The 26,982-nt window shown below is 41.4% G+C and overlaps 1 protein-coding gene and 1 long non-coding RNA gene across 3 annotated transcripts in view; one reads left to right on the top strand and one right to left on the bottom strand.

Annotated features, from left to right (window-relative positions):
* Positions 1–21,710, top strand: part of pawr (PRKC, apoptosis, WT1, regulator) — a 61,904-nt gene extending 40,194 nt beyond the window's left edge. The window contains exons 3-7 of one of the 2 annotated variants that reach the window (XM_018661980.2): positions 1,598–1,723; positions 8,159–8,193; positions 12,989–13,115; positions 16,516–16,620; positions 20,003–20,128. In XM_018661980.2, the coding sequence (XP_018517496.1) occupies positions 1,598–1,723; positions 8,159–8,193; positions 12,989–13,115; positions 16,516–16,620; positions 20,003–20,113 (504 nt within the window). In that variant the 3' untranslated portion in view covers positions 20,114–20,128. Of the gene's footprint in view, positions 1–1,597; positions 1,724–8,158; positions 8,194–12,988; positions 13,116–16,515; positions 16,621–20,002; positions 20,129–20,180 lie in introns of those variants that run through there. The other variant, XM_018661987.2, reaches the window with a different exon arrangement.
* LOC108873694 (uncharacterized) lies at positions 20,980–25,594 on the bottom strand. Its single transcript, XR_001959523.2, has 2 exons — positions 25,380–25,594; positions 20,980–23,721 (listed from the first exon to the last, which is right to left on the bottom strand). It is a non-coding gene; the product is annotated as an uncharacterized LOC108873694 (long non-coding RNA).
* Between the last annotated feature and the right edge of the window lie 1,388 nt (positions 25,595–26,982).

The following is a 26,982-nucleotide window of genomic DNA, read 5'->3' on the forward strand; positions in this document are numbered from 1 at the left end:
TGCACAGTACACGATGTGTTAACGCAGACAGACTTCTGTTTTGTGTCATTTTTTAAAACTCAAAACATCTAGCATTTATTTCCCACATATTGTGCTGTCAAAATCCTGAAATGGTGCCCTGTCACTTATAAATTGCTGCAGGAAAACATTTCATCAGTGCACAGAGATGGAGACAATTCAAGCATACCATAGTGCAGTTCAATGCAAGAGAGCCTGTGGAAATCAAAACCTCCCTGACATAAATAAAGTAGTGATTTTTGATCCTGTTATTGTGTCCACTCTCTGTACATGCATGTTAGAGAGCACTAAGTTACATCAGGAGGCAAGAGAGGGCTAGCATTAGGCACTGAGACAAAAAGAAAAGGGGCTGGTGTTTTCCCAAAGGACAACTGATAAACCGTTTGGCAGGAAAGGCCTTGCAAATGACTGCATTCCTTGTTAACCTTGCAAGGCTATTTTTACCACTAAAAGGCCTGTTGAGTGGGCACCTTTTGTTTGGCCTGTAGCGTGAAACAGGAAAGACTGGTTTGCATTGTGCCCCTCTGGGAGTTTGGCCCCAATCTCTGTCTCTCGTCACGATCCAACCATCCATCCTAATGTCGAGCTCTGTTTGCGCAATGCATCTTCACCACTCCTGACAGCTGAACCCCGTAACTCCGCGGCTCTGTTCGCTGTAAAGTAATGCAAATAGGAAGCCGAAGACGTGCGCGTTTTTCATGACAAAGCTCAGAATCCAGATTGCGAGGAGTTAAAGTTGGAGGTTTTCCCAGGCAATGTGCAAGATCTCTGCCTAAATAATGAAAGCTAACTCCCTATGCCTCTGTCAAAGGAGGATGTTTGCTTTGTATGTTTGTTCATGTCTTTTATTGTGTTTTCAGGGGACATTCCACTGGTCAAAAAACCCCCTCTGACTGTCCTCGGGAGGTGAAAGGCCCTCGAACAGGCCTGTCACCGCGTTGCTTGACTAGAATCTATCTAGTGTTTGGGTAGTGTTTGAGCTGCAGCTCCTCAGGGATTCCTGGAAGTGAATGTGATCATGTCTTAAGAGGATTAAGAGGGGACCCTGGCCGTGTTGAGGCAGAGGTCAACATCGCTGTTATGGTGGGAATGACCTTGCCTGTCACCGTGCATCTGTCAGAGCGTTTACATGCACTGGAGTGACTGAGTTTATTCTTGGCTTTCTGCGGGGACCTGACCTAAACTCTATAACAAAAAAAACAAATAACTTGGTTTCATAAAATCGGAATAATGGATTGGAAACTTGATTAATGCAGCAAGATTTCTGTTGTAGAAAGGTGATTTCTTGGCCATATATAAGGGCAATTAAAGACTTTCCAACAAGGTTTTTACAAGGTCCCATGTGCATGACAAAACCTCTGACCAGTAGCTGAGGCAGCAGTGTGGTGGTATGAAAGGGGACATCAATACTCAGTTGCTGTTGTCAGTTGCAAATTTGGTAAAACTGACCCCTATGCACATTAAATTCTCTGACAGTTTCTTGAGTGTGTGTAAACATAGCCTGAGTGACTGCAATAGCTCTACCCAAGGCTGATCTAATGATTTCTCTTTTCTCCTCTTTTCTCTTCTCCTCTGTCAGAGCCTGGACGAGCTGGACGATGATGACGCGGGGGAGAAGGACAGGAGAGAGGAGGAGGAGCTGGTTCAGGCCAACACTTTCCAGAACGAGGCCATGACAGCCGACCCTGCCACCGGCCACTTAATGGTGAGAAGTGACATGAAAGGAGGAATGAGGAGAGAAATCCTCACTCTTAACTCAAATGGAATCCTTTTAATTCAGATTTTGTGAAGCCACATTTCAGCAGACGATGTCCAAGGGAGTAGTGCCTGTGTTTTTCTAGCCTGTGTTATCTGCCACAGCATCATATGATCTTCACACTTTACCTGAGGAGAATATTGCAGAAATTGATACATGCATGCTGCCAAACAGAGGCACTGTTGCTCAGGGAGACACCAGGAGAGCTCCAGAGCCGAGTTTGTTTGAAAAAGCTGCCGCGATGCAAAGCTGAGAGGTGTCTTCACATTTCATCATCACAAGTTAAAAGCAAAAAGCACCCTAAAATGCTGTTAAAGCTCTTTGACTGAACCTCTCAAGTCTGGAGCTTTTAGTTTTTCAGTGATGTAATTTGCTTAGTGCTAAGAAAAATTTGAATATAGACAAGTGTGGCAGATATTTCCAGTGCAGTAGCGCTGAAATCATTTGTCACATTGATTAACATAAATGCCAAGGGATGAGTTCTGCAAAGATGATGTGAACTTGTGAAGGGTATCTGCCACTATTTTATAAACTAAGCAATAATCAAAAACTAATCCAAAGAAAACTGATGATAATAATCGTTAGTTGCAGCCCCAAACACAAGTAGTAATAAAGCAGTATCAGTATCCACAAAGTGAAGAGCTACATTCATCAAACTTCATTTTGAAGCCAGTGTTAGGATCTGTTTTGTGTATGGGGTGTCTGGTTCTTAACAATGTGAATCAGAGACTGTTGATGTCTACAAAATGAGTCTTGTAATCTTGGCAAGTAATATTGTGTTTACTTAATAAAAGTGAAGCCGTGCAGAGATCGGCTGCTCTTCCCCCAAATAAGTCCAGGAGGTGTTCTGTAAAATGAGGCTGTAAATGAATTAGCGAAAATGAAACCAAATCAGAAACGACATGCTCAGAATTTGAGTCTTTTATTTTTGACGAGAAGTTCATATCCAGTAGCATATGTAATTTGAAACTTGCTTTGAGTACACACAGAGTGATTTTCAATAAAACAATGAGCACGGGGAGGATATAAAAAGCATCCAGCTGCGTAACGACGACTGACACCCCCTCTCTGTTTGTGTTTCTGTAAAAAATCATCTAACTGACATGAAAATTGCCATTGGAAAGACATTAAAAAAAATCTGAATCACATGGCTGTGCTGCCACCACTTGTGGATGTAGCTAAGAGTTTGCGTTCCAGATGGATCGGCTGTTATGCATCAGCAGGCTTATTTTGTTTTGGGCTGGAACCGTCTGAGGCTGTTTACACAAAACGAAGGCTTGTGTATGAAATACGTACACAAACAGCACACTAACAGGAAGATTGTGACAGCACCTGCTGAGTTGTTGCCTGGAGAAAAATAGCAAAAAAAAAAAAAAAAAAGCAAAGGATTTGACTGTTTACATAAAGTAGTCTCAGCATAAACAAACAACAAGCATTGATTCTCTGCAGTTCAGCCACACATCTGTCCTTGTAGAGGAAGAGATCCTCGGTCCATCATTTGAAATAGAATATGTCCATTCATGCCTGCTGAATCTATTCTTACCATTGCAACATGAGGCCTAACACACCAGATGTATCTATGCAGAAACTAGCCATTAGACTTCTTGCTGTCACTTACATAAAAGTTGACATTCGTATTCTGCAGGGGGTCGTGTGCCAGCTTTCTCATAAGGAGGCGGACTGAGGGAATAAAAAGAGAAGCACAGATCCAGTGTGGTCAGTGGATTTACTACAGAGCTGTCAGTTAGACATCTGTAAAGACGGAGCATCCCAAAAATGTGCTGTTCCTCTTGGGCCCCATTTATCACAGGGGGCAGCAATCGCCATGTCAGGCCCGATGTGATATAGAGCATCGTCGGGCCTTGTAGCGGGTATCAAGATACGTGGGCTGAAAGTTTTTTAAAAAGAGGCTCAATTCTACTTGTTTTCCGAGCTGTACGGCTGTTAACACTGTCCCCGGGTCTCCAAGCAGTTCGCAACCAAAACAAGCTGTAACTCTTCTGTGTTAGCGGCTGAAGACATAATGGGAACTCCAGAGAGGATCTTGGATATGAAACATTTTATCAGATGTTTTGAATTCTGTAGTGGTGTCCTTTTTCCATCTCCTTCTGGGGACCTGGGATTCCCATAAATTAGTTTGATATGTGCTCTCTCTATGCATAGTTGTGCATGGACACACATCTCCCCTCCATGTGACATTACACATGTATCTGATATGTGTGGGCTTGGAGCTGGACAGTCAGAGAGGCCCTCTGTGTACATGTGGTCCCGGTTATCAAACCCTACCTCCCTCTGGTGTCCTACATGGAAACCTGTTTCAGCCATCCAGCAGCCAGAACCATATGGAACATTCCTCACCATCATCTGCTTTTAATGTGGAGCCAGGTCCACAGCAGAAACAGTACAGGTCTCTCTCTCACATGGGCAACACATACCGCTGACAATCTCCATCTAGCACTTTTTAACAAGCATCATTTGCATTTTTAATTTGCACCTTTCAGTCCAAAAAAAATGGTGCCGACGCAGAGCATCTTGTCTGAACAGCAGGGAAATGTTCACTGCCACCATCACATGGCATTTCTAACTAGGAGCAGCAGCCTCTGTGCTAGCAGCAAACTGTCTTTCCTTTTGTTGCCTGAAACAATATTTGACCACATTCACACCTCTGTTGATTCAAATTTTTGAGGATTACTGTTATATAAGCCGACTAAACCACACTAATATTTATCTTTTACAAAATCGCTACCAGCAAAAATACTTTAGGCTTTTCACAGCAAACCAGGAACACAGTGCACTACAGCATAAAAAAGAAGGTACAGTTGCACCGCATGGGTGCAAACACATTTGATTAACACATGTAGAAAGGTGCACCAGTCACAAGAAGGGCAAGAGGTTAACATAACTTTCTGCAGCTGTTTACACTGTGGTTTGCAGGTCGGTCATGTTTTCATCTTCAGCCTTTGAATCATGTTTCAGGCTGGCATTTTGACATCTATTTCTTCAGCCAGCAGTCAAGACTCAGACAGCTAGGTGAGGTTAGCATCTTAATTAAAATGGTGTGTGAGCAAACTGCAAAGCATCTCACCTTACAACAATAGAGCACTGAGGTGCAGTAGGTACAACTTTAGCCTGTAATTATCATGACAAACATGCAAATGTCACAAATACATTACAGCAATAAGCAATGGAGAAACATCACAGATGTATGCATGTGATCTTCCCCAGGATTCTGGGACTTTCCAGTTTTGCTGGTTTATGCCTTTGACCTGCCTTCTTCTTTTACATGCCAATCATGCTTTCTTATTTAAAGAGCATCTCCCTTTCTTCCTTGAATTTACTGAATGCCTCTAGTAAAATTGTGATCAGCTTTGCTCAAAGAAACAGTAGGAGCGCTGGATGAAATGCCGAAGATCACCTTTTCATGGACTGAGGTGGCATTCTTTTGGAGATTTTTAAATTTAATGAGCTGTCAAGATGTAAATCATAGATCACCTCATGCTGTAAATGTCCAAGCAAGACATTTGAAACTGTTTTATCACACATTCAAAGTGATGTGGAGTGTCACAGGAAGGTAGAGGTACACAAGCGCACATAAATACACAGTACATAGTAATTGTTTGAGGTTTAATGACAAAGTTTTGTCATTAAACTTTGTTTTATTGTTGATATTCGTCTGCGTGTATTCTTAGTAGCCCTGAGCTCTGCAGTACATGGAGCTTATGGGAGCTGTCAGCGCAGCTCAAGCATGATAAATAAAGTTGCACAGGCTCGTATTGTGTGCAGTGGAGTAGTCGTACATGAATTACACTGACCTTGTCTCACAGATTCATTTCCCAGACAGGAGGTGCACACTGTGAAACGATGCCAAAAGGTGCAGAAATAATGTGGCAAATAAGGTCTGGGGTGTTTTCTGTAAACACAACACAATTTCATTTTTTGACTGTTTTTGTGGACAGCAGACTTAAGGAAAATTCTTAGTAAAAAGTTATGAAGGCAGAGCCCTGTTTGACACATGAATAGCATTTTGTCTTTATTTATCTGCATTAGGGTGGACATGCTGCCTCTGTTTAACTGACTGTGATGCAAGATTATGAATTAGCATAAGATTCTGGCAAAGTGCAAGCGATTAAAAACAGATCAAACATAATAATTACTTCATTTGTATAGTGCCTTTCATGCAACAATGCAAAACAGGATTAAAGACAATGTTTGGCCCAAAAGAAAAAATGAAAATAGACAATAAGTGAGACTTGCTCGTGTATAATTCATCTCAACAGTCCGTGATGACTTTTGGAGACATTTTGCTTTTTACTCCTGTTCTGAAGTTTTGATGAGTCACTGTGTATGTGCTCATACCGAACACCAGGGCTTTATCTTCTACATTAATTTACTGTCACAAAGATTAGAAATTCTCTCTCTGGCATGTGTATTTAGGCAATGAAGCTCCTCTGCTGTAGCTTTACAGTCTATATCCAGCCTCATATCATATCATACTTGTTCTTTTGTATTGACTCTGCATATCATTATGTGCAAATGATGACTGGCACAGCCGCACAACATCTGCTGACCGCTGCAACCTTCCCTCATATTGTTGTTTTGACTCATATTTCACCTCAGAAAATAATCAATCCAGTCCACTGACCCTTGTCTGTCAGCCACTGGTTCTGGAATATGGGACTTAGACTCCTGCAGGATCTTACAAAGTAGATGTATTGATTTTTTTGCGGAAATGAAAGCAAATAATTATTTTCTACATATTCAGGTTGCTATTTGACACCACAAGAGTGGATTTCCAGGTTAGCCATGTCTTCATCAGAGAATTCTGCTGGTTTATTTAGGTTAGACTAGACTGAAAGCAAGAGAGTAAACACACATTTACATTTAGATAGCATTTTTCATTTCTATACTGTGATCTGTGTGAGAAAACCATATGTACCATATCTCAGCTAAAAACGTTTTCTATGAGGCCTCACACTTTCTTCTTATTTTTTATTTTGATGAGTGACAGAATTTTTTTCACTGTGATTCCAGTTTCTCAAATCAGTCAAAATATGCTATTTGAATAACCCTGGACGACTGTGATGGACTTTTTCACTATTTAATGATATTTTATAGACTAAACAGTTTGTTCAGAAAACACTATTACTCCATAATGGAAGCACTTTGTAGTTGTAGCCCTGGATGAGAGACACTGGCCTTCTAAATTTGTCTTATTCCCCAGTGTGCACAATGTGGTTCTAATTTTCTAAAAGTCTCAAAAAACAGCTCAGTAGATAAATCCCTACTGTATTTCAAGCTAAATAGTTTCAGGCCCAGTCTGAACATGGAGTCCTGTGTGTTTGTTAAGTAGCACCATCTATCTGCCTTAGACTAGATTCCCGATAAGACAGTTTGTGGAGAAAGATTGAGCTACTAGAACTGGCTTTTCAAGTGCAGGTTTGGCAGCTGCTGGATTACACAAAATCCTAGAAAATGTCAGTTTCTAAAACAAGATTCATCAAACTGCTCTTAAATCCAAGTGTTGCTTGAAGCAGGTCTCACGCGCAGATGAGGACCTGCTGCTGCCGCTGCCCTCTCGCTGTCCTCCGTCTTAGTAAATCCATCCAGGCCCGAGCCAGGGAAAGATGAGGGTCAAGATTTCATCCACAGGTAATGGATGATGTGTCACTGAGACGAGGAGGCTGGTGCATGCTAAGAGTCGGGCACAGCGTTTTCCCCTTCACCCGCTAAAGCCAAGCTCTGACTGATAGATTGTAGCAGAGCCAAGGCTCCTCAATCAAACCCGGGACCCTTCAGTGCACAAGACCTTAGGAAAAAGGGGATGCGTATTCATCTCACAGCACCTGTGACATACACCTCATTTTTCGACGGAGGCGCTATTTTAGTGAGGGTGATTTTACTGGAGCATCACTGCTGTATACATCTAAACAACCTTTAGATCATACAATAATGGGAAAAAATAAAACATGCACCTCCCTGTTGCAAAACAAGATTGCCTTCCACAACTTGGGGCTATAGGGCTCCTGCTGAACTATTAAGTGCAACAAAGCTCATCTATATATCAGCTCAGCAGCTGCAATTCACAAATGTTCATACACAACCTAAAGGCTTTCTATAAATGCTGCTACTGATAAATTTCTTTTATCCTGTAGATGAAATTTTGTGTTTTTTCCTCTTAGGTGAACCAACACAACCCAAGGCACAGGAACACAACAGATGATACCAAAAACCTCTCCATGATATTAAGAAATAGCTATCCGAAAATGAAGACTTAACAGCACTACACTGAGAATTTAAAACCTCACAAAGCATTAGAGATGCTATTATTATTTTTGGTCTGCAGACATTTCTTTTCATTCATTTTTCTCTTTTATTTTTTTCCAGGAAACCCCGAGATCCGGGAGCAGCCGGCAAAAGAGGTGAGACTCGTTTTATTATCGCAACACCAAGAGTGGAGTTTATCTGCCTCAGCATCACTACTGATATGTCATGAAAAGGAACAGAGGTCGGGATGAGAAACAGCAGTTTGAGTCATTAATTACGAGAGCAGAAATGGTCTGAGGGCCTTTTCCTGGTGCGTCACTGTTGATTTTTTTTTTTTTTTTGTCCCCTCAGTGCTGCTCTTTTCATGCTCTTGTGGTTCAAGAGGGATGATGGTTGATGACTGTTTTGAACAGTAGTTGACAGGACACCATCTGGACCCAGGACACTTTGTTCAGACCATCTTTTCTCTGCAGTAGCTGGCAGGGGGGTGTTGAAAGTAAATCATTTGCTTTGAAAGGTTTGGTTCAGTTTGGTCAAGATTGCTTTGGCATTTGATAAGGGGCTTTCAAAGTTTTCTTTCAGACAACTTCAAAAAGATTGATGTCTGGACAAAAACATTATTCTTTTTGTTCTTACAATTTACTGTAGAGGTAGAAACACGACACTCTTTTATCCACTCTCAATGAATAAAAACAGTGTCAGGATTTGTGTTCTTACATTGTATATGTCTGAATTGTTGAGAGGACCAGTCTCTTGAAGAGAATGCATTTTTTTCTCTTTTGCATTCTTCATTGTACTTGATTATGAGGTCAAAGAAAACTGTTCAACCTATTTATTGAATTAACTTTCAAAAGGCAGCACGTGATCAACAGTACACGTGTTGGAGTCCTTTGAGAACCTCCCCGTGTGTCCAGCATGTATTTATTTTGCATTATTTGCAACGAAATTGAGAGCTGTGGCCAACGCCAACAGCCAAGTTCACCAGCTGACATTCAATCTGGCCACGTAATTATGACTGCTGCTCTCCTCAGCTGGCCTGGCCACACTTGGACGCTCGGCAGTTCTGCAACAGATAACCCGCCAGGTGGGCCGGGCAAGGCAAGATGGCTGAAATAGCAACTTGATACATAAGTGTCTCTCTGATTTTCTCCCTTTTCTCTAGATTCAAGCCAGTCCTCTGCACAGTTTGTCCCCGCTCTCCACAAAAACTGGCCCCTGATACACAATGTTTCATCTTGTATGGGGATATCACACCAAATTCCAGTCAAATATTCATCATTTTAATATTGTCTGGCTTGTGGATAATTGAACATGCCCCACAAAACTTAACTCAAGACATTCTACACTTGGCTTGGGTCCTCTGGTAAATGCAGCAAACAAACGATCTGTCAAGCAGCACTTCATTTCAATAATATCCTAACTGCTAAGTGGTTTACACCACTTGCTATTGCGCTTTGCACTCCACCTTGTATTTTGGCTGGAAATTACTGTGGGAAAACAATACAAAGCTGCTTCTAAAAGTAGAAAAGGATTTACTGTGCTAAAAGCAGCCGTCTTCAGCTTTTTGTCTTAAAGCATTGAGTATATTTTCAGTGCCACCCTCCTACCCCTCAGTTTGTCAAGTTCTAATTGTAGCACTTGTCAGTCATTATGACGAGCTGCCCACGTGTAGCTGGCTTGTGTAACGCCAACACTCTGTAAGCTTAAAAAAGGTAAAAGCTGGTATTTTTGTCTATATGAGGTTGTGTTGTGTTTGTCTCTCATCCTCCCCCCAATAATTTCCTCTTTGCCTGGACTTTCACCTGTATAGCAACAGCCCAGACATAACCGAAAATTCCAACAAGAAAGCAGATTTAGGCAAAAACACAGATAGTTCAGGGGGCCTGGTAGATTTCAAAACCAGAGCAAAGAGCCAGAGAAAGAGCTTGAAATCTCAGCAGCCATCGAGATAAAAATAAAAAGAGTGACTGGCATTGATCAGCTACACCCCCACCAATAAGTTATGGTCATTGTGTGCAAAGGGACACAGATATACCCAATCCCACCTTTAAACTTGCAGCTCAAAATGACTCTAAGTGGAATTTGTCTTGATGTTTTCTTTCTGTTTGGAGGAATGGCAAGTGTCAGAGCGACACGGGGTGTTAATCAGATGGTTGAGTACTGTGTGTTGTGGTTTCCAGTGTAGTTTTGACTCATTCCACATTGACACTTGAGTTTGCGAGAGACGTTGTTATACCTGTTGCTGCTGCTGTTATTGGCTCTCCTGTCTGTGCTTTCTCCTTCCCACCTGCTGAGGCTCCCAAGAGTGTGTGATTGGCTCAGCCTCTCTCTCCCCCAGACCTCACCCTGCGGGGTGCTAATGGGCCGCGGTGTGATATTTAGTATCGAGGCCATGGATGTTTAGGCTTGGCTTCATCACCTGCTGAGCACCCTAGAGTACCCGTGTGTGTGTGTGTGGGTGCGACAATGGAGATGTCTCTCGAAACAAGATGGCATGCATGGATGTAGACACACACAGCGAACCAGGCGTATCATTGTTTTGTTTTTGGCTCTTTGGTGTCACGCTCTATAATATATACGTGTGTGTGTGCATTCACAAGCATTTTGCTTATGTGCTCTTGCTGATAAAGGAAGGAGTAGCCTTGAAGAGCCACAATGAGAGAGACAAATGAAATGCACTTTATCTCGGTGTAGGCGAGCGTCAAGGAGAGCATTTCAAGGACTCTCTCTTGATCAAAAACGATGTCCGCTGCTGTGTTTGACTCTCTGTGAGAATGAGTGAAAATAAGCTGTTGGCTCTGTAAATGTCAAGGTACAGAAAAACACTGTCTCTGCATGTGTTTGAGAAATGGCACAGTAGCATTCAGAGAGAGAAGAAGAATGGCTGAATTGAGTTAAATAGATATGAAAGAGAGGAGTCACGATTTTAATACTATGTTTACGTCACAGGGTTCATGTTTGTAGTTTGTTGTTATTCTGAAATCCTTGTACTGTTTAAAGTTGTTTTGGTGAGAATGAAAATGCACATTTTAATGTTTAGTATGTGAAATCTGTCCCCTAATAAAAAAAAAAATTCACAAAGGTATACTCCTTTGTACAATGAAGGAAAGTTACCATTTCCATTGTGCACAAATTATCCTTCACCAGTTAGTGCGATAATATCTATGTAGTATCTTACATTGTGTAGACTTTTCCTTTGCATTCCTTCACATATTTACAGCATTCTGCCAAGATCCTCAAACATTTACCATTTTCCAGATCCCTCTGCCAAACCACTTTCACATTACAATTATTATTTAACAAAACTGTGAAGCTGTGTGCACCAGTTCCAGATAATTCACATTGTGGTTGTCTGTGGCAGTACTGAACATAGATGTTGCACAGTTTTGTATTTGTAAATATTTCCAGAAATACTCCTCACCCTTTAGACCAAATTGTTTGATAAAATCTCCACTGGATGTACTTTTGTTTTTTCTTTAAAGCAGCTGAAAGTTTGGCTTCTTACATAATCAACAGAGATAAGCACCAAGAAAAAAGAATACAGAAAGTTCTCAATTGAAATACCCAAAACTGTTAAATCTTTTGCAGAGAAGTGTGTTTATGCAGGATCTGAGTGCTCAAAGTAAGACACTAATTGCAAAAATAAGTTGTCAGAGACTGAGAGATGAAAATGAGCAGCAAGTGCTTCTGTTCTGAAAATGTCTGAAAATGTGAAGTATACTGGATTTTTGCATTAAAGTGATGCAGTATCTTTATTTTTCAGGTATTAGACTCACTAGTTCAGCCAAATAAAACATTCTCATGTTGTTTAATCAGAGTGTGCTAGCACCCTAGTGGTTAAGACACATACTGTCTTCATGTTCAGCTGAGAACCTCTGTTGAATGTTGTACTCCTCTCTTTCTCCCTGTGTTTCCTGTCACTCTCTACACTTTCATCTATCCAGTCAAAGCTAAGAATGACAAAATAAAGTAGTTTTCTGTGTTGTGTCAGTTCATATTCACATTGCCCACTATTGCCTCTCCAATCACAGAGTTAAAGTACTTTGTAAACTAGTCTAATAATGGGAACATCATATTTGGCAGATCCTGAAAAGAGTGCAGATGGTACAAAGGAGTTATATTTGTCCTTTGTCTTGCCAGCAGCTTTCCTGTCTGTTTCAGCTGCACAAAACTGCTGACAGCCTCCTTCAGACAATTCAGTAAAGCCTACAGCCTCCCCAAAAATGTTGATTCCCAATGAGACTTTATAAACCTGGCACAGTCTGTTCTACAGGGGGGGGAGTGGAAGTTGTTATAGTCAGGGGGGTGGGGGTACAGAGCCAGCAACTCAGTCCAAGTTTCCACGTCAATAATTATTGAAATAAGATCAGTAAGAAAATAAACTGCGCATGAATATTTTTTCCCAGCCATGCCAGAATCTGTCTCTAAGCAGCCGAGGAGGTGAATAGGAGATAAGGTTAATGTTCTGCTCGAGCTGCACACAAAAGCCTTTAAAAGCATTTTTCTTTCTCACCAGCTTAAGAACAGTGACGCACAAGTTGCCACTGCCATTCTTGAACCTATTTGAAGTTGTAATATGTAAATTGTTTCTTAATCAGAATCCTTTTTGCACCAAAGTTGCAAACCCTTGACGGCCTTTTCTCCATTAATGGAATAAAAGGCAGAGGGGTGTTAATAATGCATGCCTAATTGAAAGGGCAAGCACGCAGAAGATATTCCCACCTGTTCTTTTGATGATGGATGTGTCATCCCATTGAAGTTTAATAATGTGGGTATGATTCATACCTTCAAACAGCCTCAGACTGAATACAGTGCAGGACACATTCAATACTTGAAATCGAACATAAATGTCACTTTATTTTTCTTGTGAACAGTTTGAATTTTTTTAAATAAAGTTTCTTCTAGTTTCACAGGGTGTAAAAGAGGTGTGTTTGTGTGTGTTTGTAACAGCTCTGCAGGACCAGGATCTGAGGAGGAGGTGGGTGGGAACAGCAGACAACGACACAACCGTCATGGCAGAGATGGAGGAGCTGCGGCGCAGGGAAGTCTGGAGAAAAGGATGGAGGAGCTGGAGAGGGTACGTTTAGTGACCCTGTTACTGCACAGCCAGTAATAAAATGTGAACCTCCTTCACATACACAAGCCAGTTACTTTGTGTTAAAGGAATAGTTGGGCATTTTGGGAAAAGATATAATGTTGTAGTTACAGAGGTTTAGAGATGCTAAGCTAAGCTAAGTACCGCCTGGTTCCAGCACCATAGTTAACACACACACACACATGAGTTTTATTAATCTTGTCATCTATCTCCAGGTAACAGTGAGGAATTTCCCAAAATGTGCAACTATTCCTTTAATGGTGCTCCTATCATCACATAACTCACATGAGTTTGTTTGTCTGCTATGAGTTTACCACATAAAGGTTAAGGTGAGGTAAATATTAGCCTTAGAACACAAATACATTTTCATTATTGGTGATAAAAAGCTGTGTAAGTGTAAACATATGCTCTCAGACTGGAATGGTTGCTGTTGTTGTCCAGATGAGTCAGAATACACATGTTGGCAGGTGTTATCACCTCCCTGCTGTGAAAAGGTCAGTGCCTGTTGTTGTTGAAAGTGCAATGAGGAGCGAGATTCCAAAGTCTTTTCATATCAAGATATTTAATAAAGGAAGATCTTGCAGATTGTGTCACTCTGACCAATGGAGTTTCAGTGATTTATATATTCAGTTAATCTCCCTGCTGCTTTTTAAAATCAGGTTCATACCCAAAATAAAATAAGCCCCAAATAAAAGTAAGTATGAGATTCTGTTCAGTTTTGGTTTTTCACTCGTCTGTTCTCTGCTCTCACTCTCTCCCTTGTTTAATTTAATTCCTCTCCCTACATTCAACTACAAAACAAACCTTTCACTTTATCTACACAGTTTTGGAAATGCTACACAATGTAAATAGTGTTTCAAAGCCTTTTCCAGACAGCCATGATATCTTTCTATTGGAGAAATACAAACTTTCTTCATTTTAATTATTTTTTAGATCTATAACAGTAAATTTAAGGATAGAGATTATTATCCCCAAGTAAGAAAGAATACTGAAAACGTTACCCCAATGTCCTCCGTCACCCGAGCCAAAACACAGATAATTTCCTCTTCTAATGTGTTTTCTTTTATTGTTTACTCATCTTCTAGTTCCACCCTGGAAATAGGACATGAATTCTGCAAATCCTAAGCTGTGAGTTTTCCTTCTCCTACTTCTGTCGGTGTAACCAAAGCTAAATTGTCCTCACAGCACCATGGAAATATAAAATCACACAGGAAGCATCAGCTTTTTGATTGACGTCTGCTATCGCTACCAAATCCTATCAACTTTTCAATGCCCCCTGAGTTTTAAAGGGTTCCATCCAAAACTCTTTTGGCCAGCTGAAAGCCTCTATCAGCAGCACTTTGTTCAGATGAATTTCTGCTTTTTGAGTGGTTGCCCAGGTTCTGATTTTCTGGCTGGAAACTGCAGCTCAGCACTGGCAGAATTTCTCCTCAGTGTTGTTGAAGAGATGACCTTTTACAGTGCAGATATGTCTTTTCCTCCTACACCGCTCCTATCAGGCACTCAACCTCTCACTGCTGCTACTATAGAAACTCAATTCGGAATCAAATGTCACCCAGGTGCCTTTGGAAAAAAGGGTTTTAAACTAAGTACAGCTGTGACCTCGGTGACTTTAGTGAGAGGTGTTTCTCTGGGTCAAAGGACCAGAAACACTTTTGAAATCATATTTCATACACTTATTTTTGTGCCCATTGTTTACTTTGCTTTCATACAGGGAGTAGTCGTGTATGACTCAAGTCTGTTTATATGAGATTGCTGGCAGGTGAACCTCCAGAGACTCCAGGCACAATTGTAGGTCCTTAGACGATAAACAACCTCACAAGTACAGAGATGTACAGCATGTTTAATCATCAAAAAACTGTATCTCTGACAAAAAACACCTGTTCTCCAAAGTTAAATAGTATCCAACTTTAACCAAGTTTAGGAAGAGCGTAATGGAGCCAGGTCAGGTGGCACAGGTGAGTCCATTCAGGAAAATGAAAAACACTAATGGAGATTTAACCAGCATTAATGTATTGGTGTGAAAGCAGATGTTTATTCAAGTGTCTTTTCTATAATATGTATTTTATATGAGTTCAAAGCTGAATTATCTATATTACCTTTAAAAACCAAGGTGAATAATGGTTGCATTTTGCCTTCTACTGTACCTGCCCAGTTGGTTTCTATGGAAACAATTTTGTGTTTATTTGCAGCAGAGAGTCTGATTTTCCTTTCCATCAAAAACAACAGCTGCTTTGACATTTGTGCATGTGCAACCTTCTGTGTTTTATAGCATACGCACAAATTCTCTGTCTCTCACATTAAGGAATGATATCTGTTTATTTCAGTGTAGTTATGAGGTGGCAGACAGGAACTCATTGGCCTTTAACCAAGTATTACTCGAAAGAAATGCAAAAGCATTGTGTAAAAAGAAAACGTGAATGTTTTTTTTATTGACTAAGTCTTTTAAAACCAGATTTTTAGAAGGAAAATGTGCTTTCAATAAAGTTGTCTCTTTCAAGCTGTGGTTTAACGTGGCAACAGATTAATACACAGGCCTGAATTTCTCAAATGTTAAATTCAGCTGTTTGCTGTTGTGGTTTTGGCCACACGATAAATTCACCTGAAATGGGCTCGTTGCATTCAACCTTTGTCCAAGCTTCCATCTACTTTCACTTCAAAAAGTAGTAGGTCAGAGTAGCTTAAACATCCATCTCTCAGGGCATTCCAGGCCAGATGGGGATGTACTGTATAATCCTTCTAGCGTATTTCCATTCCTCCCAGTTGGATGTACCTGCATGGTCAGGTGTTAAACTGGCTGATCTTAACACAGTGGTGCAGCAGTTATCCAACTCCTGTTGGATGTTCAGGCTCCTTAAAGCATTTGTATGCATCAAACTAAGTGGTTGTTGGATCATCATCTGAATTTAGTTGTTATCATATGACACATGGTACAAAGTGGTTCATTTCAAGAACGCCCCGGCCTTTACTGTGTTGTACCCAAGCTGCAAAGAAAACTACTAATATTGGCCATCACATTCTTTCAGTTACTATCTCATGACCACAGGTGAGGGTTTGATCATAGATCAGCAGGTAAATTGAGAGCTTTATGTTCCACTTCCTCTTCAGCACAACACTGCACAAGGCCTGAGATTCTTGAGCTCCTTTGCTTTGGGCAACAGTCGACTCACCCCAACTCAACTGTATTTAATCTTTTAAAGTTTTACCTTTCAGGCAGCAATGTCCCAGTGGAAGTGTTTCAGATTTGTTTTTATCTGGTGCAACAGTTTGTTTATTGTTCATGTAATCATGTTGGTAATGTTGTGTGTGTGTGTGTGTGTGTGTGTGTGTGTGTGTGTGTGTGTGTGTGTGTGTGTGTGTGTGGTTGTGGTTGTGGTTGTAGGAGCTGGCCAGAGAGCGTCAGGAGAACGCCAGGTTGCTGAAGGCCCACCAGGATAAAGACGACCTCATTGGGAAGCTGAAGGAGGAAATTGACTTGCTGAACAGAGTGAGTGCAGCCCACGTAATGTTCTGCTCTGATGTCTGATATTTTGAGCAATCCTTTGTGTTTTCATGTGTGGGTGGCTTGCGGGGGCTGTAAATCATCATCTGGCATTTTAGTGGAGTTGTGTATAATAGCTATGTGTTTTTCTACAATGATTTTCTCGCAGTCCATTAGGATTTGGGCATAAACAAACCTTTATTTTTGGATTTGCGCACATATTACAAGATAACAACATATATTTTGCTCACAGGCACAGTAAGCGCAATTTGCATTTTAATCAGTCTATAAAACCTCACCAGTGGTTTGGTGACATTTGAGCCTCAAAAGTTACTGGTCAGTGTAGAAGGTGACATTTATGTCTTATTGATTTACCCACCAAAAACAAATCTGCTGCCTGGTTGTTAAGAACGTGATTGAACGTCTCAAGCAAACTAAGAAAGACTATTGTTTGTGTTTTTGTCAGCTTAAATTTGAGGCTCTTTTCAGTCATATTGGACAAACACTTAAGAAACTGCAGTTGTGTTTTTGTCCTCATCTTGGACAAATAGTTTCAGAATAAATCAAAAAACAAAGTGATCAATAAGAAACAAAACTGCGCAGTGGCAGCTTAAACCACCACAAGGACTGTGGGCTTCAACTTTTAAATACAGAGCTTCTTTCTTTTTCTATATCTCAGTGTATCTCACCAAGGTTAAATCTCGCGCTCCATGTTTTGATTTACTCTCAGGAAGTAGCCTCGATAGTTGAAAAACCCTCCAGTTAAAACTTTCAATGTGAATTTTAACACCATAGTTAGTGTGTCTTTTCACACTCAGTGAAGTGGAGCTACAGGCCAAACTGAATGATCATCAAATCAACCCTGCCATCTTCAGCCAATCAGTGAGGTATTGTCTGTCTAAGAATAGCTTTATTCACAGTTGAGTTTCCTCAAAAAAAAAAAAAAAAAAAAAGGGTTTTGAAGTTCCCTGTAAATGCATGGATTGAGTTTGTTGAGCACAGATTGATCTTTATAATCAGACAAAATTTTTCTTTAACTGTAGGCTCTGTGTCACTTCTGGCTCTTTTCCACATTCCCATTGTTGTTATACAATTAATAATTAATTAGACAGTGAGGAATATTTTGTGTGCGATTGGTGGGGTTCCCTCCTCGTGAAGATGGACAGAACTGTTGATTTACTGTAATGATAAGTCTTGTACTATTGGCAAAGGTCATGTCTGCTCTCCATGAAAATTCTCACTTTCTGTGATATTTACCTTAATAATTTTCTCTCATAAAGCAAGTTTAATAGCAGCAAAGTAAAACCAGTAGTTAATCCGATTTTAATAATTTACCTATAATTTTAGACACTTACTTCATTTTCAATGTATTTAATTGTTTCAATCCAGGTATATACAGTCTGAACCTAGAATGCAAGTACGTTCAAATCACAGATAGCCATTTCCTTTCCCAGTCACTTTTCCAGTCTGAGAACACTACAAACTCAAAACTGGCTTAGAATTAGCATGTTAGCTGAATTTGGACACAGATATTGTAATTAGTGCTGCTGTAACTTCCACCTTCTGTTAATGCCAGACTGCCAGTGGACACTTTTCACACAGGTCAGCATATGTAGGGTCTATTTAGTCTAACTTTGAGTGCAGAACTTGGTGGGAAACCAAGGCAGTGGGCTCTGCTGTGGCAAGAAATGTCCCTCTGAAGAGGAAGACTCCCTCAGAAAATCAGTTAAAGTATGATAATGCCTTCATGAATGATGATAAGCTGCCTTACTTCATGATTATCGTCAGAGGTCCTTTTAAGAGAGCTTGCAGCCGTCACACTCTGATTTTTTTTACACTGACGTGAGCCCACTAGCTGGGGTCATGAGTGTTTTGAAGTTTGGTTTGGCCTCACCGGTCTGGGTCCTGTTTCCTCCTCACACTGTGGTCAGGGTTGAGAGGTCAGGGGACACTCAGGTTAGCTGGTGTCTCTTTATATTCAGCAACTGGAGTGAAACCTCCCCCGAACCCTCTGAACCCTCATCTCCTTTTCACGCCAGACTGTCAACAAATCCCTCCTCAACTCGCAGCCGTTGCCCGTGTTTTCTGGGTCATCGAGGCTGGGTGGTAAAATACATCTCTGTTTTTTTGGCATGTGTGAAGGGAAACGCGGCGGGTGGGGACAGATCTGAAAGACTTTGATGTCTCAAATATTCTGAGAAAACTGATCTTAGCCCTCCCCTGCAGAGCCAATCAAATCTAAACAAGAGATCAAGCTCTGCCAGCAAACACGGCGGTCGGTGATGTGTGCGTTTTCAGCAAGAAGCCGAATGAATGTCGCTTGGTTATTATCTGGACACTTTTGTCGTGATGATACACACCACACATCCCATCTGCAAACACAAAGAGTGCAATATTGCAAGAGGCATCATGCTGATAGCATCACATGGACAGGAAGCTGGTCATAAGAGAACGGCTTTATGTTAGGACGGTCGACATGTTGATAGCCATCAGAAATGTCCCTGAGAGAGGCTTCCGCAAGGCCTGATGGGAAAGCGGGAGATAACAGCTGATCCAGTCTGGCGTCTCTGCAGAGGGTGATTGAACCCTCAGTCACTGTAGAAGTTTATTTGGGAGAGGAAAAAAAAGATAAAGCTCAACTGCTGGACCTGTATCTCCCTCTTGATATGCTTTGAAGAGAGAAATCCTGTCTTGTGGAGAGGTCAGATCCCGGAAAGCACACACAGCTGTGCCGTACATGCTAATGAGCCCTGCCATCTAATGATATAGCAAGTTGTAGATTTAGCATTTTCAAATGTTAAATCTGTATTAAGTTTTTTTTTTTTCTGTTTGGGTGTTTACAGCCAGTATCCTCCTCCTTGTAGCTCTGGGTCTGGTCACCACCAGCTCCTGAGGGAATTATCTGGTCCTTCAGCTGCTAAATTCTCCTCTATGTTCACCAGCCACTAACTGTGTATCTCTATTTGGCACTACACAGGTAGTGTTCAGTGGACTTCTACAGCTTTTTTACTGCAAACAGCTGCTTGCTGTGACTGAAAACGCATTTAGGAAAGTAGTGAGACTGAGCCAAAAAGCCAGACAGCTAAACAATGAGCTGAAACTCAAGTATATAACCACTTTAATGAGAGAAGCAGGAGTGGAATAATCATTTTTATCACCCTTCCTCTGCAGCAGAGACAGCATGCAGTGTAGAAACTCGTGATCTCCTTAGTTTGACTCTCCTCACTGTGCGATGAGGTTTATTCCCAACACTCCTGCGAGTATGACCGCTGATGGAGGAAACTGAAAATGAGGGGTGCCACTTTGATGAGACAGCGCTGTGGCAACTGAGAGCCTCTCTCATTTGCAACTAATTGAAGCTGTTAATGTCTAATTTGTTGCTATCAAGGCAGCTCGGCTAGAGGGGGAAACCTGTCAGCAAGTAATGCTCGCTTTAACTCTCAGACTAATACTCCACAACCCAAGCAGGCCCCTCAAAGGTATAGAAGTACCATCCTGAATATTCATGTGGTTAAATTTGCCCAGAAAGCAATAACCACCGAGACGTGTGCTCTGCCCTCTCGCAGGACCTGGACGACATTGAAGACGAGAACGAGCAGCTCAAACAGGAGAACAAGACTCTGCTGAAGGTGGTGGGTCAGCTGACGAGGTAGAACCGCTCCGCACGGCCCGGACCCGACGCAAAAACGAACCCAGCCTCCCCCCTGATGAATGGAGCCTCTCTGTTCTCTCCCCTCTCCCAACCCTCCTGCCTTGGGGTCAAGTCCACCAGCACGGCCTTTTATCTGTTTGATCCTGTCTCTCTGCCTGTCAGAGGCGAGACGGTAACGTTAAGTCGTCCTCAGAGCCTCGCAGCCTTAAAATACATCCCAGAGGTGGATTTATTCCATTTGTTGTGAAAGCTGAGTGAACTAGCAGGGGCTAAAGTTCTCCTCTCCTTACAGTCCCGAGGGGGTTGTCTGTCATCATATTCGTATTTAATGTAAATGTATTGTACATAGGCCATTTAGATCTGTTCATTATTTTTGATTTTTGATAAGGTCTTAAAAAGCAAAAGTAAAATGAATGTATGTGCTGCAAATACAAGCGCACACAGACTTTTCAAACTTGTTTAGAGGCGAAAAACATCTGTGCACACAGCAGCAGTCACCCAGGCAAATTTAATAAGATCTACAGTGTTGCAGTGTTTGAATTGTGTCTGAGGCCAGTGCAGAGCTACTGTCTAGTAACACTTGGACCAAATTCAACATAATTACTGCTACAGTATCATCAGCCAAAGTGGGCTTAGTGCCTTGCAATGCATGTGAGATTTATTTAGTTAATTCTCTTTAAAAAATAGTTAAAGCCTGGTGCTTTTTTTTTCTAAAAAAAAAAAAAAAAAGAACATTAGTGCCAGATTTACCTTCTTTCAATAATTTCTTGGTACATTTAAATCCCACTCAGACATCTACAAACCTGAATGAAGAAAATCATATTTGAAATATTTCCAATTTAAATGATAAAGTTGGCACGAGCAAGACTTTATATCAATTATATGCTTTACGCATTTCAATGTTAGCATCTAAATATTATACTGTACCTGTCAGTGATGAAATGTTTTAGGGTGAAACCCTTGTCTAGTATATATGTGGATTCTTTTTTTTTTTTTAAAGGATTTTGCTCTTGTTTACAAGTTATGTTCTTTGCGATATTTGATAGTTTAGCTGCTCTGTTTATGGCATCTAAGATGTGTGGAGTGAGCTACAGTGCATTTTTTGTATGATAACCAAATGAACTGAAGGAACATACTATTTGAAATCCATCTCTTTTGTTTACTTAAGGGAACAGGTTTGGCTGGTAGAGGCATCTTACTTTCTATATTTAGATTGTTTTTAATTCCTCTAAGGAGGTGTTCAGTGAGCTTCCTCTGTGGCAAATAATCTATAGGTTTTAGTCAGTCAATAGACAACTCTGCTTCCACATACACTCACATATTTTGGGGCAAAGATCGTCCCCTGGCAGACAGAACATCACAGACCCATCTCTTTTTTTCCATTACATTATGCATGTACAGAAGATTAAGTCATTTAATAAAAGTTTGATTATCTCTCTCCTCAGTCGACTCGCTTGTGTTCATTAAGACTAATTTGATGTGATGATACCATGCTACTGAGTCAGTAATGCAATGTGACGGTGGCGGGGGGTTCAGTTCCTCCGCCTAGCTCTCAGCACACACACACACACAAATACACACACTCGTGATGATTCAACGTGCCAATCACCAACCTGCCCGCGACATGAAATCTCCGTTCACCCTACAGAACCTCTATTATTCTACTGAAACGCATTAATTCCCTCACCTAGTGACAGAGTGAGGAGAGAAGCATCTATATAAGAACCATATCAGGACTAATGTCAACTAAATTTGCACATAATGGCCTCTTTCAGCTGATGGAAAGTGCTGGAGGCTCTCTCCATAATCCCTATTAGCATTTTTATGGAACGTTGTAGGGTTTGTCATTTGGCATAGTCACAGAGGGCAACAAGAATTCATATGTGCCTGTGAGTGTGCCTATTTCCTGAGTTCAGGAAATATCAGAATCCTCTGTGTCTCACCATCAACCAGTAAATTATAGGTGTCATTGCATGTGAACGTAGTTTGTCAGAAACAATCTCTGTAAAGGTTGAATCACAGTTTTTGAAACTGTGCAGCAAATTGTCATTAAGTCTACAGTGTTATCAAGATGTGTGTGGAAAAAAGAAAAGTTTTAAATATTGTGTTATGTGGTCGTATCATCGTTAAACTGACATAGGAGAGGATGCTTTGGGTGGTGAGGGCGCTTCAACTCATGACCTCGGTGCTCCTAAATCATGACTACAAATCACTGACTATTACACTGGACGAGTTTCTGAGGAAAACACAACTGCTTCTTGTGTGAATCCTTTTTAGTTGTTTATTGTCGCCTGAGCACATCTGGGCTCCTGATTACCAGCAACAAAAATACAGGATAATCAAGAGTTATTCGCAAAAAGCAGAAGCCAACAAAATTAAAAATTAAGTCAGTAGCTTGTGGATGTTGAATTGTGGCCAGAAAATTCAAAAAACACTCGAGCATAAAGCAGTTGAAGGGTGAACAAGATGGGATCCAAAAGTAAGTCCTGCCAAATGTAACATACCTGACACAAAATGGACAAATACTTTCAACACCAGGACTACATGTGTCTTGCAGAATCCCAGTGATGTATTTGCTCCTTTGGTTTTATGTCTTTGTCAGGCTGTAAAAATTTAACCTTGAATTCTTTCTTACTCTGTTTTCTGCTGTTGATTACACATCAGTTCTTGCCTGTTTTGTTTTATTATAAGCTGTAATATAATGATGTGCATGTGTCCAGCCTGGTTTGTTTGTATGTTGTGAGCCTCTTCCACAAAGCACATTAGATTCTGTGAAGCTGATAGTCAGGGCAAGAGATGAGAGGCAGGCCTTATCTTGTTGTAAAGAAAAGCAGCCATATTTCATTATCAGTTGGTTTCATGCTCTTGGTTCTCCAGCCAATCTCCTCGATCTCCAGGGTCTCTGGTGCGAGGAAGCACTCATCCAGACGGAGGACGGCAGGGGTCAGGATGCCAGAAAAGAGTGAGGACGGATGGGTAGAATGATACTGGGCATATTTGGCAATTTCCTCTGCCTATTCCTTCTGGTCTACTTTATCACAGCAGCCCCATTTTCTCAACCACCAGTCTGAAAATGACTTGTGCCTACCCATGCACCTTTTATACCCCATTATCTCCAAACTAAGTGATATCTGAGGTGACACTTTAAAGCCAGTATTCAAATTGAGGTGTCCTTGGTGATGGGGAAATTATTGCGCCCGAACCTTCCAGCCTCAACCTAATGTCACACTGTACTTCCAGCAGAAGGCACAATCTGTCACTGTCGCCTTCTAGTTGCTGAGATTTCTCCATCGCGCCGGCATGAAAGTGCTTTTTGAAGTCACGCTGCGCGGCCCCGCTCCTTCTCTCAAGACGAACGGCACCGTGTTGGAGCTGGAAAACAGGACTTCAGACGCCTCGCGTGCACTTCCCTCAACACCTTGACCACATGTGGAGCTGCCCTTTGTTGAAATGCCCTGTAAAAAGTCAACAGAGAAGAGTAATGACAGTCCAAAGGCATGACATTTACTGAAGTAGTAATAATAATGCCAAGAAATGTAAAATTAGAATATTGTGCTGATGATTCTATATTATTAACCAGGAATTCATCGATTAAAATACTATATTCCGTTTTCAAACCACTTAGAGGAGCTTTCATACATTTTTGACAAGTGATTACTACTTTGTCCAGCAGCTATTACATTATCAGCTGCTATAAGGAACAGCCGAACATTTTCTACCCATTCCATCTGTCCCATTTTTATCACCGCAGCTAAATCACCTAAATCACCCTCTCCTAAAAATGACTTCTATCTACCCCTCCACCCCTCACAACCCATTATCCTAAAAAAGAGATGGCACTACAAACCCATATTCTGTTCTTCTGCTCTGTACTTTGGCCTGTTGATTTGCTTTTCAATCTGTTTGACTCCTGTAACTTTCAACTCTGGACTCAGCTCTGTCTGTTCGGTCCGCTGGATTTCTGACCAGGCGTCTTAAATAATGAAGAGGAATGAATCAGAACCTCATATTTATAACTCCAAGAGTATTCTGCCACAGTCAAAAATATTCTGAAAGTAATTAGCCTGAAACACACTTTGATTTGGACTTCAATATTCATGAGGAAGCTCCGCAGGCTGGAGCATAAACACAGAGCACCTCCAGCTGACAGACTATGCAGGGGGCCCTGACTTTTCTCTGCATTTGGAATTAACAAAAGACAAACATTTTCTCTTCTAACTTCACCTGAAAGTGTCTCTTCCCATGCAGAGAGTCCTCAGGGACATTGATTACACTATTATGTCACTTTGCCTCTGTTTTAGGGTGATATTTTCTTGGTAGTGAATATATAATATTATTATTATTATGTGATTCTACCTGTAAAACATATATCCACAAGTGTAGTTATAGTTCAGTAGGTAAATGCTGCTGCTGGCTCAGTGACTTTGCCATTTCATTAGTGATAAGTAGTTTGCACACATGTAGCTAATTCATATTAACATGTCCTCCAAATCAGCATGCTGTTAAGAAGAGTAACAAGTAAATGTCACGTATAAGTCAGTCAGTATTTCAGCTATCACTATAGAGCCAAATTCATTAGCATAAAACAGAAATTTTTCATGTTTCAATCCCTCTATTTACTCCACTTTGAATCCCACAATGCTTTCTTGTCTTGTCTTTCTACATTCAGTGTAATGAGTAATATAATATTTGACCTTTGCACATGATGTGACAGAGAAATAAAAATGATTGCTAATGGTCCTGGCTGTGGGTGGATTTTTCTCCCTGGCTAATCAGTGCCCAGTCCATGTGGCCAGAGGCAAACTGTGGACAATTTACAGGAGTTTCCCCTTGTCTCCAATGCCTCTTCTCTGAGGGATATTAAATGCTGCACAAAATGCCATGGTCACCTTGAGACTGCATCCAGTGGAGGCAAATCTACATGCACAGCTATCAGTCTGATTAGCATGGGCTTCACGTGGATATTTTATTCAGTTAAACCAAGGTAAACCAAGCACGGCAGCACAGCAGACCTGTTCAATTTGTTGCGCAAAAACACACACACACACATTCATGCTCACTAACACACACTGTGTGGAAAGAGGTGAGCACCCACACCCCCACCCCCACCCACCTCCTCGCAGTGGATGACAGACTTGAGTGGCTTGTTTCTCCGCTGGGAATTAAGTCATCTGTTCCCGAACATCTTTTCACCAGCCCCCGGGGGTTGCCATGGCAATGGGATACAACGTGTATATCCCGATCAATCTTTTTCTAAAAAAAAAAAAAAAAAAAAAAGTGTCTGGTTGTCCCGTCACATCCATCTAGGAGACATGTTTTTGTGAAGATTCCCCCTCTCCTACACACACACACACACACACACACACACACTCTCACACATATCTCCTGAAAACACCCACTGACAACCACACACACACATATAGAATGCATATAAAACCATCACACTGTGTACAAAATCCCAATGTATTGACTGCCAGAAAGATGACTCAGACTTACGAGAAATGTGATGACAAAGTGCTGCTCTACATCTGCCACCCACAGACTCTTAATGGCTGCTGGAAACATTATTGATGTCTTTTCTGTTTAAATGCACTGGTGTCATTTTTTTTGAACTGCACTGCAAAAAACACAGCGTTCACACTCCAGACACTAACTCGAGCGAGTCATCCTGAAGAAGATTCCTCCACCATGCTTCACTTCCTGTTCTCCTCCAGTTGGTGGCAGTGTTCCCAGCCTGGACACCCATCAGTGTGACACCATGAGGAAGCCTATCATGGCTCTGATGTGGGTTTTTTTTTTTTTTCTTCCACAGGCTTATGTGTTCACTGATCCTCGGTGACTAGCTCTCATGGAGGAACACCCTTGTAATATAGTAGGTAGGCAGAGGTTAGTATGGGAATCCTGCTGCAAATCCTCGTGATGGAAGGTGTTATTCCATATTCCACCTGAGGTTTGTTGTCAGTTATTTCAGTGGAGCTTCTTCTTTGTCACTGCTGATGCACTTCCTGTGGGGAAATGAAACTCAATTACTGTTACATAACAGCCCGCATCCTCATGCTACTGTATGTAAATACCGATGATTAATAGTGGAACATAGCATCCTTTGATCCTGAATGTGCTATTATCATAATCTCATTTATGACAGATCTTGTTTGTGATAGATTTGTTATTGACTATGCTAATCAGGCAGCACATGCTCAAAATGCTGTTAATTCAGTTGAGTTGTTGCTATTTCTGTCATTTTTCCCATTTGCTCATCCATTTTAATAAGCTCCAAACCTCCAGAGAGGGAGGGAGCATGCGAATTTGAATGTTGTTGATGACTCACAAAGTCCATGCCAAGCAGAATAGGAGGCAGCTCTGGGGAGCATCAGCAACCTCTGAAGGTCACTCTACACTGTTACCATGACAGCGCCGGCCTCGCTCTGAGAAGTTGTTGCCGTTGTGTTCGTGTTGTTGTCGTGGCATGATTTAAGAGAGGGGGGCCTGCCTTGGGATGCGTGCAAGCAAACATGTGCGTCTACAGCCCCCACCCCACCCCCCACCCCCTTCTCCTCCTCATCAGCACTACCAAGTCAGCAGGGGAGAAGCAGAGGTGCATGTTCAGCCCTGAGCAGAGTCTCTCATTCTGAGCCTTCCCCTGGGAAGGACACACACAAACACGCACAAGCATCATCGAGAGGGCTGTCAGAGAATCAGAAAGAATCTTCTCCCGG

This window comes from Lates calcarifer, linkage group LG18, assembly GCF_001640805.2.
Source record: "Lates calcarifer isolate ASB-BC8 linkage group LG18, TLL_Latcal_v3, whole genome shotgun sequence".
NCBI lineage: Eukaryota > Metazoa > Chordata > Actinopteri > Centropomidae > Lates > Lates calcarifer.